Source organism: Balearica regulorum, chromosome 1, assembly GCF_011004875.1.
Source record: "Balearica regulorum gibbericeps isolate bBalReg1 chromosome 1, bBalReg1.pri, whole genome shotgun sequence".
In the NCBI taxonomy this organism is placed as follows: Eukaryota; Metazoa; Chordata; class Aves; order Gruiformes; family Gruidae; genus Balearica; species Balearica regulorum.
The window spans coordinates 2,477,906-2,490,781 of NC_046184.1; the positions used below are offsets into that span (position 1 = coordinate 2,477,906).

Below are 12,876 nucleotides of genomic sequence, written 5' to 3' on the forward strand. Positions count from 1 at the left end.
TTTCAGGAGAGATCAGCGTGATGCTCTGAGACATCTTTTACTTGCACAAAAGGGCTTTCCCTTGGGTACACACATTGGTACATACACGACACATGTCTTCGTGCTATTTTTACTGTAAGTAATCATCAGGTCTAAATACAGCCACAGCAGGGCTTGGGGGACTTTTTCCCCCCTTTAATAATCAGTTCAACATGACCATGGCATGGTCTTCAAGCCATCCAGAGTCTTCCGCCTTATAAGCTCAGTGCTCTCTCTCATGCGATGCAGGATCTGGGTGCGAAAGGTTGCATTTGAGGTTTTTTCTCCTTGCACAGGGCACCCTTGCTGTGGTCTGACCCCAGCCCTGCTCTCTGCCATCTCAGAAAACCTCTGCTGATGCAGCGACAGAGATCTCAGGCCCTTCTCCATCACGATGGATTCAAGCCTGCTTGAGCAAAGGGAGTTATCAGCCAATGACAGAAAAAGCCGTGGCACAATTTTAATGAAGAGATGGCTGATTATTCCGTGCTGAAGCACATGGGTTTATGTATTTATTTCCTTCCATCCACAGCCCAAACAGCAGCGCTATCACCAGAAACTCTGTTGTGGACAAGCCATAAGTCCCCCCCCTTCACTTCTGGATATCAGAGTATGACCGTAGGAAGTGTCCTCAGAAATATATGGCTGTGACAAAGCCAAGCAGAAGAGAGCAACACGTGCCTCAAAACTTTTTGTCTTCTTCCAGATGGGACATCTCCCCAGAGCTCTTCTGAGAAATGCAAGCCCCTGGGTTACTGCCAGGGGAGCGAATGTTACAGGGCATGAAAATGAGGACAAACAGGTAAGAGAGAACGGCACAGCTGCTAGCTGGCACCATCTGAAAATCAAGACTATTTTTTCCCTGTCTCCCTGTGAAGCCCCCTTCATGCGCTGAAACAAAAAGCACTAATTTGACTTCCCGCTTGGCTTTGTTGAATTTTGACATGTCCTCAGTCAAGCAAGATCCCCTCCTTCAATCAGACACCATTTTCTTGAGACGCTAGAAAAGGAGGAAGCAAAAGTAATTATTGAAAACTCATAAGCAGCAGCTTTAGCCTAATTACCATGACTCCTTTTTAATTTTTTTTATTGATTGCCTCCTGTGAATACACAAGTATTGACTGAACTTGCAGAGTCTTGCGCTGCTGTGATAAGAACAGCAGTCAGTGGAAAACAAAATGCAATTAGGTGACCCAATATCCTGCTGAACATTTGGGATTAGAAAAAAAGAAAGAAAGAAAAAAGGAAAAATAAAGCCTGGAAAACACACACATTTGTGTCTCCCACAGTCTGCCACAGACTTGCTCTCTGTGCTTGGGAGCAATGTCCTTGTCAGGAGAAAGTGTTTTATTTCCTACATCGCCAACACGGTTGTATTTAATTCCATATTGCCAGGGCTTGACCCAAAGCCCAAGTCTGGATGACCTACTAGCTTCAATGACCTTCAGATGGGGGGACTGGCCATCTCCCACTTCCACACCTAGCAAAGTCGGCCTTGAAAGGCCGACCACCACAATACCTTGCTCCACAGAGTCCTTAGAAGCCAGCCAACCAACTTAAACCACAAACAAAATCCCCAACCAGTTATCTTGCAAAACCACAGCTCAGAACTCAGCAGTTTCCTCTACGTGCAATACATCACATGCATTGTAACACGTTCCTATTCGTTGCGCTGTTTAATTTCTTCGTTGGCCTTCTTGGCACTATGGATTCCCATATTAACCCAGATCCATCCAAAATATGTTGTGGCCAAATGAATTTTTATGGAGGGTTTTTTTTTTGTCTGTTTGTTTTGTTGCTTTTTTCCACCCCCTGGATCTACCTAGTTCTTTGACCTGCTCGACTTCACCTCAACCACTAAACCAAAATGAAACTCATTCTTATTTTCAGATGTTGAATGTCCATCTAGTTGAGTTCTGCCCTTACCACCAAGTAATTTTTTAAAAAGCTGCTGCTATTGGAACAATTTAGTGAGTAATTTTTATCACCCTCATTCAGTGGAAAAAACCTCTTTATTCCATAGCAGCATCTGCAAGTATAACAGAAAAAAGAAATTATATCCTGACCCCCGAGATTCATATGCTTTCAAACAGACAAGGCAACTTCCATTAGGCTTACATTGATAAGCGCTGTTTTGACGTGGCTAGGGATTGCAGGAATTGATTTCTTCGTTTTTTTCGGATATGATAAGCATAAGTAGTGGAGAAGAACTACTGAGTTAGCAGATACTGCTCTCTTCATCACTCTTCCATTCCTGATAGGAATGATTTTTTTAAAGCAAATAAACCATACATGAATTCTTAGCATTTAAAACTAATGTTATGTTTCAAACTCAGACCACCAATAGAGCTACTTTGGCTTCTAAACCATGTGGCTCCTTGACTACACATTATTCAAAAATAGTCTTGGCAGCAGGTCAAAGAAAAAGATGAGATTTTCATATTTTCTAAGCCCTTCAGTTAATGTGAATTCTATTAATTTATAAAGTACTGTTACAAGCAAAACAATAGTTCTCTACAATTAATTTTGATTGCAGCCATATAAAATACTATTATGAACAACTCATTGACATCCCCACATAAACTGAGTTCATATTTGAAGGTTCTCTTATTTCTCTCTCTTTTTCTGGCAGCCTAAGCATGACATCAACAACCAGCAAAATGAAAACGTTCATCAATGCGACTCTGGTCAGCGAATGACGAAAAACAATGGAGATTCAACAATTTCATTTCCATGGGACAGAAACTGCACACTGCCGCCGAGCAGACCGCTGGTGGATGGATCCGGGTACTAAGCAGACCCCAAAGACTGATGCAGGCCAAGGAACGATCTTGGCAATGTTAAAGAAATGAGATATAGGTAAGGTTCCCACCACTCAAGAAAGACTTCAAGCCAATTAAAGAGAGTTCCCAGTGTGCTTCAAGGAAGACTTTCATGCTTTCATTCTGGGCTAGGATTCTGCTAATCAGTTCTGGGGTATGACCAATGAAAAAGAGAGAGGGGAAAAAAAAAAAAAATCACCCTTCATTAACTTAGTGTCCCATCTTTTTACCCCTGCAGTCAAAATGAACTGGAGATACCTGCACCCTTGGATAAAGCCAGAAGTTAAAGCCAGAACTGTGCATGGAGCGTATCAATTGCACACATAGGCAGAAAGGCCAGTAAATTATTACCAAGTAGAGTCCATCCAAAGACCTCATTTAAGAGGTGCCGGTTGTTGATTAATCCTACCGGAAGATTCAATCTATAAAATGCCCTCCTCTCACCTAACACAATAATGACCACAGAAGATGAAAGTCGGTTCAGTCTTTTCTTTCATTGCAAACCTGCAAGTGAGCTGTAAGGATGGATGGAGAATTGGGAAAGGGTTTCAAGGACTGTCTGAGCAGCTGATGGGACTTGTCCTGGAACCACAGTTCACCTAATAAAAAAGTGAATAAATAAAAATACTGTCCTTCTTCCACCTCCCTCCCCACATGCTCATCTTCAATCAGCCCAAGGGAGAGAGTCACCAGCACCTGGTAAATGCTTTGGATAAAAATCCATATATTGAATTCCAAGAAATGAAATAAAATGTGAGCTCTGACAGAATATCTATTATGGGGTTTGCAAAATAGCCCTTTCTTATTTTTAGGTTTCGAAAGTTGTTAACTTTGGCAATTTCCAAGATCAGATGGAACTGCATTTCAATATCTCATTCCAGCCTCTTAGTGCCGTATTTAGTGAATGAACGCAAAACCACCTTGGTGGAAGGAGGGAAAACCCTCAATACAGCAAGACAGGGAGCCACCTGGGGGTCTGCCTGCCTTTACTTTAAAATAACGATGCTGAACTACCAAAAATACACACACTCATACATCCAGGTTCCTCTATTACATACATGCATCTGCACTGCAGCCACTCTTCATGAAAACAGAAATTTACTCCACTTCCACATTAGTTTCTTCTCTTTCAAATAATAGAATTCTCTTTCTTCTGCCATGGGGCAAAAGCACTCGAAAATGCTGTTACATCACTGAAGGAAAAAAAAAAGTGCATAATTTTGAATAATTAAGGGCTGATTTTAACTGAGCCTTCTCATTTTAAGCAATGAGACTTGTCCATCGGACCATTAATGGCAGAGAACAGTCTGGGTATGAAAACAGCAGTGAAAAACTCCCATGGTGGCCACCAGTTAAATGCCACTGAATGTAATACTTTCCCAGACTTATTCTACTGCTTTTCTATTCTTTTTTTTTTAATATAAAAAAACCCAAAACACACAGAATAATGAGAAACAACATCTGTCCTGGCCCAAAGAGCTATGCGCTCACTGTTGGGTTGTTAAACCAGGTCAGAAAAGGACAATGAATCCAACCACTTCAGGTCGTCTTAGGTCCCAACCACCACCACCACGTATTGCCCGAGACTCTGAGTGCCTATTAACGAAGCAAAGATCCTCATTTATAATTACCATTCCTACAACACCTAATCCTCTCATCCAAAGCATAAGTGGTAACATCAAGTTTCCACATACTATCAACACCTCCTCCAGAGTTATTCAAGAAAATATAGTGTTTTGTGTTACAGACTAAATCAGCCTTTTCCCCCAGTTCAGCGTTCAGGGATGGGGACGCAGCACGGGAGGGCAGGTACACGGTGGGGATGGTACGGGTCAAATAAACTACTTCACTTTTCCAGATGAACAAATGTTAATGAGATATAGACAACAAACAAAACAGTATTAAGATGCTTTTAATACATTATTCCCAACTGTTTTTTTCAGGGGGAGAAATCAGCAGGTGTAGTGAGATATTTAAATAATGTATGTAGGGGTAATTAACAGGTGCAATGGGCTATCCAGGATTATTCGGAGATATTAAATGCATGGGATGGGATGGGATGGGATGGGATGGGATGGGATGGGATGGGTTGTCAGCACTTATAACTTCACTAAATTCAGCTCTAAGTAATATAGCTTCACAATAAAACACACTTCTACGATGAAAAAAAATTCCTCCAAGAAGATTTTCCCCTCTGTTTCACAAAATATTGACCTGCTCCTTCTGGTTATAAAACCAAACTCAAATTAAATTTAACTCAAGTATTAACTTTTATTTTTTTTTTTTTTTTGGTGAAACTGGACAAGGAAAGTGGACAGTCAATTTAAGACTTTCTGTCTGCAAAAAATCCCCAGCACTTACACACAAGCTCAATACAAACAATTTCACCCTCTGCAAATATGTTGTAAAATGAAGTACTATGGTTGTTTCACAATCCGCCACAAAGATGAGAATTTGTGTTAGCTGAGCAAACACAGCTGCACGCCATCGAAACTACAGGCACAGCTAAAGTAAAGAGCATGTCGATACTGGAACTCAGGCAGCATTTTCATACATTGCTCTTGCTGAAAGTATAAGGGGCATTTTAGTTCAAAAAAGTGAATTTTGCCAGCATTTCTAATTGGAAAGACAGAATCACTAATATCCAAGTATTTCCAAATGCTAAACAGAGATAACCAATTAGCATTGGTTCAGAGGGAATGATTTGCCATTTGCATCATACCAGATACATTTTTAAGCCATCTTCAATCCCAAGTGATGAGTAGACCCAGTTCTCCCCCGCTGGCATCCTTAAGAGAAGCAGCCAGTGGTGCATGGGATGGAGAGAGACGTTTTGCTGAAGCACATCAGGCTAGGAAAATGTTTTTATTTCTCCATACTGCCTTTCCGACAAAAATACCGTTGTGGGATGGGTTTTTAGCCAGGAGAGCTACAGATATTCCCTTGCTCGGTCTAACGTTGAAGGATTATTTATGTTATCCTTGAGGGCTCCTTTTAGAAACCTTCTGTCTTTAACTCTCCCTAGCAAATCACTTGCTTGCGGCAAGAGAAGTAGCTGCCATCGTATGCTGGTCTTGGGCTTCTGTCCCTGGAAGGAAGGTTTAGGTATCAGGAATGCAAAGACCATCTTCATCTTAATGGTGGTTTTGTTTCGCTGTATTGGTCTGGTTTTCAGAACTCCACAATCCTACAGCCAATGCAGCTAGACTTGGATTTACTTTTTTTATAAATGGTCTTAAAGGAAGTGAAACAGATTGGATATTAGGAAAAATTTCTTCACCGAAAGGGTTATCAAGCACTAGAACAAGCTGCCCAAGGCAGTGGCTGAGTCACCATCCCTGGAGGTGATTCAAAGCCCTGTAGATGTGGTGCTTAGGGACATGGTTGAGGTTTGCGGTCAGACTCGATGAAGGTCTTCTCCAACCTAAATGATTCTATGATTCTATGACTTTGTTGTTAAAATTTCTGAAGATGCTCCATATGCCCCAGTTGTGGGACTTCACTATGAAATACAAAATAACGAGAATAATGGTAATGATAAAAGGATTGCAGCACAGGCAGAGGTTGACTGACTGGAGTTTCCATACCAGATTTCCAAGTTCTAAATTAAGCCTCAGAAATGTTATACAGCTATTTAACACATCTAGTGAATGGGCCTATTTGTGCACCAGAGTGCTTGCCCAGTTGCATGGTACCAAATTCTTACTCTCCCATACTGAATTTATTTTCCTCAGGTGATATTAAATTAAATAAATGACTGTTAAATAACAGCTACAGAATAAAAATGCAGCTTGTCCTGTACATCCTCCCTTTTCCAAAACCTACAACGCAAATTCCACAATAAGAGCATGACAGGTCTTCCCACGTCCCCTTGGTTCTTGAAATTAATTTGGAAGAAATCTTTGAAACTAGACAAAAGATAAAGACAAAGGAAACGAATCTCTTCTGCTTGTATACCCAAATCTGCCTGCATGTGAGCACACGTACTGTATCCCTGCTGGAACAAACCTGGGGCTGATGATTTTTGGGCAAAAAGGAATGAATTGCTTCTCCTTGCAGTAAGGTCTGCAAACTGTTATCTAAAGATTTACTGAAGCTTTGCCCTCTCTGCTGCGCCCCTCTTCCTGAATCTCAAACAATACATTTTTAATGTAACGTTTAAGGGTTTGATGAAAAAGTTATAAGTATTGACTTTTGCTCCGGCTCATTCCTACTCAGCATTGTTTTGCTGATGAACAAGAAATGTGGTTTTTGAGAGTACTTCAGAACAAGCTATTCGGGGACCTCCCAAAACCATGGAAAAGAGAAACGGTAGAAGATCTCAATGACCAGTCTAAGGTGCAGTGGAGGACAGCTGGTAGGAGCCTTGATTTCCAGCTCTGCTACTTCCAACTCTCTATTTCCAGTTCCAGTTGCATTTGCGTGCTGCTCTTTCCTGTTTTTTTTTTTTGCAATCCTACAGCAAGGGGCACAGTCGACTGAAGAAGTACAGTGGTTTTGTGACAGAAAACCAGTTGATTAGTAAACATAAAGAAAAGAAACAACTTGTTCCCTATAACCCACCAAAGCAGGCTGCCTGAAGCTCTTGGATCCCTCAGTGCACACTGGACATCTTTCATGCAACAAAATCATAGAATCATAGAATGGTTTGAATTGGAAGGGACCTTTGAAGATCATCTAGTTCCATGGGCAAGGACACCCTCCACTAGACCAGATTGCCCAAAGCCCCATCCAACCTGACCTTTCAATATTGGGGCAACCACAGCTTCTCTGGGCAACCTGTTCCAGCATCTCACCACCCTCATCGTAAAACAGTTCTTCCATATGTCCAATCTAAACCTTCCCTCTCTCAGTTTAAATCCAATCTCCCCTGTCCTGTCACTCCCTGCCCTTGTCACCAGCCTCTCTCCAGCTTTCCTGGAGCCCCTTTAGGGACTGAAAGGGGCTCTAAGGTCTCCCTGGAGCCTTCTCTTCTCCAGGCTGAACAACCCCAACTCTCTCAGCCCGTCTCCACAGCAGAGGTGCTCCAGCCCTGGGATCATTTCCGTCACCTCCTCTGGACTCACTCCAACAGCTCCATGTCCTTCTTGTCCTGGGGACCCCCGAGCTGGATGCCGTACTCCAGGTATTCTCACAAGAGTAGAGTAGAGGGGGAGAATGGTAACACATGCATTCATGAACTAATTATTAATCACTATTAACATCATTGCTAAAAAACCCATTTGGTTTAAAGCTGCTGCTTGAGAAGAAAGTAACCTTCGACACTGAGAAATATTAAAAATAGAGCAATCTGCAAGGAGATAGATGATGACTGACAGAGGGAGAGGCAAAGAGCAATGCTTAAATAATATATGTAAACCTGTAATTCAGCCTGACAGAAATTCATTTTTCTTGCTATGACACACAGATGTAATCCAATCAATGAGACAGTCTCCGTGGCAAAGCCATTATTTAAACAAAGCTAGCTTGGCTTAAAAATGCAATAATTTTGGACAATTTAGGCCTGTGATATTATGCGCCATTTTGCATTGTGCTGTGCTGAGAGATCCTACATTGATCTTGAAATAAAAAGCCAGCAACATTTTTATAGGTCATAGATTTTCCCCTTTCTCTTTGACTCCAGAATCCCCAAATGCGTTAAACAGTCCAGCAGCTATCACCTCTGCTTACTGCACTGGGTTTATTATCAATAAAAGTCGAATTGAAGAGCCTTCTTAAAAGGCAGACTAGCAATAAGAACGCGTAACTACTTAAATGCAGCTTGAACAACAGTGCTTTCTCCCTTTTGAAATAAGCATCCTTTTTTTTTCCCCCCAAAATATATTTGATTGCTGCCTCCAAACACATTACCAAAGCTATACAAAACAGCAGAGTACATGGGAGGAAAAACTATTTCTTGCGTCAGCGGATGGAATTGTACTTAAAGCACCGAACAGGGAGTTGGGAAACTTTGGTTCAGCTCCTGCTTCCATCCATAAAGCACCAGGGCTACTCCTGAATTAAAGATCAGCAGATGCTCATTCTATTTGCTAGGTCAAGGCCAGAGGAGTGCAGAGCACTACATGATCAATCCCTTAATATTCCAGGATCTTCATTCCCCATCTGTAAAATGGGAGTAATCATCCTTCTCTCCTCTCGTCCCTTGTTTGCCCTGTTTAGTTACATTATGCCCTCTTTTATTCCATCGATGCGCTGCTGGGTCCCCGGCTGAGGCTGAAGGACCGATTTATTACCGTAAGGCACGTAACAAACAGCAATATTGCGCCAGTTGGATAATCTAACACGCTTTCTTCACCTCTGGCTTTTGTAGTTTCCCTAATGAGAGAAAGCACGGAATTATCTCAATTTAACAGATGTTGCTCTGCCACCTACCACTGGTTAAACTGGCTAAATACGACAGTGACTGTGCAATAAGTAGACAAGACTAGAGGCTATTCCAATACAGCTCTAAAAATGCAATGTGATGTAAAATTTCCAACTAAAGCAAAAAGACTAACTTTTTTCTTGATTTACAATGGAATTTCAGCACTGCAGTTTCAATTGTAAGAAAGATGAATTGCCTCTACGGATGCCGTTTGACTCTAAACGTCTCCGGAAAGACAGCACGCGCTTGCTGAGAGCTAATCATTGCAAGGTGAAATCCATTTCTCATATGCTACTTTGTTTTCAGAGATTAAAATCGAAGTCCTGGGGGTTTATTGCTCTGTGAATCAGCAATTGCAAATGCAGTGCAAAACAACGCCAACCCAAAATATGACAGCTCTGAAGCAACTATAAGCCAGAAGGGATTTGGGAGTTTACCCTGTAAAGCACTGAAAGAGACGTTCCAAAGTTAAAAGAAGTTTTCGAGGACTTTTGTCTTCAAAAACTCTTCCCCTTTTGAAGTGCCAGTGCTGCTTCATGTCAAATAATCACCTGGAAGAGCCAAAATTCTGCTTTTTACTGCCGCGATGCAGCCGAGAGCAGGTCTCCCCAGGCTGTTTTTCTGCAAGCGTTGCACCACCACGCGGTGCACAGAACAGATCTAGCAGTAACTCCAGAGGAGGTAGATCCTTGCTGCTCCTGGCAAACCTGTGCGATGGCTTTGGCAGTGATCAAAACTGGATAAAAACTATTGAGTAAAGTTGGGGCACTGTTCCCTTAGCGTGTCTCCCCAAGACTTCAAGGAATCTGCTGTTACAGACCAATAAATACAAATCTCTCCAATCCTTCCACATCCTCTTTGCTGCTGCTCCAGCTGAAGGCTGTTCCCCTTGCACAGCTACCACCGAGCCTCCAACAGACACAGAATTAGGGAATATTAAAAAGCCATTAGAGCCAGCAGAAGGGTACCCATATGGGCTATATCTATCGAGCTGTACGCAGATAAGATCTTCAGCTGTGTAAGTCAGGAGAGACGCAAAGACACCCCTGTGTCAAACCTCGGCCGCAGGCAGGAACCGGAAACGAGAAATGAGGCCAAAGCTGGCAATTAATATAAAACTCATTCGAAGTTTGCATAGAGGGACGTATCAACAGAAAAGCATTAAGCATGTGTGTATGACATCATGTCTTAAAATCATGATGTAACGATGGAGAAGGCAGCCTTAAATTAGTTCGACTAATAATAGAATCATAGAATGCCCTGAGTTGGAAGGGACCCATAAGGATCATTGAGTCCAGCTCCTGGCTCCACACAGGCCCAGCCGAATCAGAGCACATGACTGAGAGCGTTGTCCAGACGCTTCTTGAACTCAGTCAAGCTCAGTGCTGTGACCACTGCCCTGGGGAGCCTGTTCCAGTACCTGACCACCCTCTCGGTGAAGAACCTTTTCCTAATATCCAACCTAAACCTCCCCCGTCACAGCTTCATTCCGTTCCCACGGGTTCTATCGCTGGTCACCTGAGGGAGGAGATCAGCACCTGCCCCCTCGCTCCCCCTCGTGAGAAAGCTGTAGGCCGTGATGAGGTCTCCCCTCAGTCTCCTCTTCTCTAGGCTGAATAAACCAAGTGACTTCAGCCTCTCCTCATATGTCTTCCCCTCTAGACCCTTCACCATCTTTGTGGCCCTCCTTTGGACAATCTCCAATAGTTTCATGTCCTTTTTGTACTGTGGCACCCAAAACTGCATGCAGTACTCGAGGTAAGGCCACACCAGCACAGTGTAGAGTGGGACAATCCCTTCCCTAGACTGGCTAGCAACGCCGTGCTTGATGCACCCCAGGGTACAGTTGGCCTTCCTGGCAGCCTGGGCACACTGTTGACTCACATTCAACTTGCTGTCGACCAAGACCCCCAAGTCCCTTTCAGCATGGCTGGTCTCCAGCGTCTCATCGCCCAGACTGTATGTATAGCCAGGGTTGCCCCTTCCCAGGTGCAGAATCCGGCACTTGCCCTGACGGGTTCAGCTGAGCTCTGGACGGACAGCAGAAGCGATGCTTTGCTTGTGGGAAGGGGCTACATCAAGTCTGGTCCATGCAGGAACAGGAACACCTTGTTCTTACAGGAGGGAACTGAAAACATTACTATTATTGAATAATGCAATTAGTTAGGAAGAACAGCTTGAAAGGAAGGCTCAAGAGAAGACAGAACAGTTGAGCTAATGAAGAAGAGTGTTTCTACCAAATTGCATTGAGACAGACTGTGCAACCAGGATGAGATTCTTCCCTTCGCTTGAGGTTAGAAGTTGGAGGCTCCTGTTGCTGCTTGAATTATTTAGCAATGGCTGTTGATGATGACCCCAAAACACAGATAACTCCGAGTGAACCTCTGGGAGTTACCGATTTCAAACAAGCCCAAACCACAGACCTGGAGCAGGAACTGGCAGTGATAGGGATCTTAGGAGAGGCTGGATTTTAATACTATTCCATTCCTCTCCTGAGGGAGCCTAACAGCTTTGCACGATGAGGAAGAAAGTTAATAGACAAACACTATTATTAAACTAGATTAAATTTGGAATCACCACCCTTGACAAGTAGCCCTTTAAGGTGTAATTTCAGAATCACAGCAGGTGAAAATAAAAATAAAAATAAAAAGCCTGGCCTCAGTTATATTGTAAAGCTGCGTTATAATAAGCTCCCGTGAACTGAGGGAAACAGCAAATTACAAGGTGACACAGCAGATGATAAAGGCACAAAGTGAGGATGCCTCTCTCCATCAGGATGCAAGAAGAGAGTCAGGCTCTGTGCAACCTGCCCGCACCCCGTCGAAGGGCTACACCATTAATTCTGTGATGGGGAGAATGGGTTTCATGCATTATTCGTCCTCTACATCCTCCGTTTTCCCTTTAATTAGAGCCACTTGCAAGACAAAGCCTGCAGAAAGCATGGGAAGAAGCGGCAGCGAGATGTTCTGAGCTTCGATCTGGTTTGCTTTTTTGATGGTTTATTTACCTTGAAAATAGCGGGTGCTCCTTATTTGTTATGGATCTTTCTGTTCCTCATTTACCAAATCCACTCTAGCACAGGGAAACTCATAACTCAGAACGTTTTTGTCTGAGTTTAAAAATCTCCACATGCCAGGCAGGTAGGATGGCTCACTCAACAGGGGGTCCCAAAATGAGAGGAGTACCCTGATTTCCCCCAAGTCGCTCTAAACTCATCCTCTTCTTCTGTTCACCGTATTTAAAATAAACGCTGACTGTCAGAGAGGAAGCGTGGGTTTCACGCTCATTCAAAATCAGCCCAAACCACCACAAAATGTTGTGGAACAGGACAGGGAGTGGATATGGGCCAAATCCTGATCAGATCCTCTCTTTCAGTCCTTTCAGACATACAGCATTGCCCATTATCTGCAATTTCCAATACTACCTTGAATTTTGCCTTTGTTCTTTTAACTGATTAAATTTTTAGGACGGAAGAAGGCTTGCAAACTTCAAAAATCCTAACGCATGGTTTTCCATGACATGACTGACCTGCACGGCTACCACTCAAATTCTTGTGAAAACTCCTTACCCTGTATTTTCCCAGTTTGGAGTGTGAGACAACATGGACCTGCTCCACAGGGCGAGCTGGAAGAACAGCTCCGTACTTCCTTGGGGATGACAGTTTAGAAGGAA

The 12,876-nt window shown here is 43.0% G+C and overlaps 1 protein-coding gene across 3 annotated transcripts in view; it reads right to left on the minus strand.

The window, feature by feature from the left end:
- Positions 1–12,876, minus strand: part of EXOC4 (exocyst complex component 4) — a 403,799-nt gene that overhangs the window by 154,937 nt on the left and 235,986 nt on the right. Inside the window, exon 11 of one of the 3 annotated variants that reach the window (XM_075756247.1) lies at positions 172–424. The exons of the other annotated variants lie outside the window; for them this stretch is intronic. Coding sequence (XP_075612362.1) covers positions 187–424 — 238 coding nt within the window. The 3' untranslated portion in view covers positions 172–186. Of the gene's footprint in view, positions 1–171; positions 425–12,876 lie in introns of those variants that run through there. 3 annotated transcript variants of the gene reach the window in all.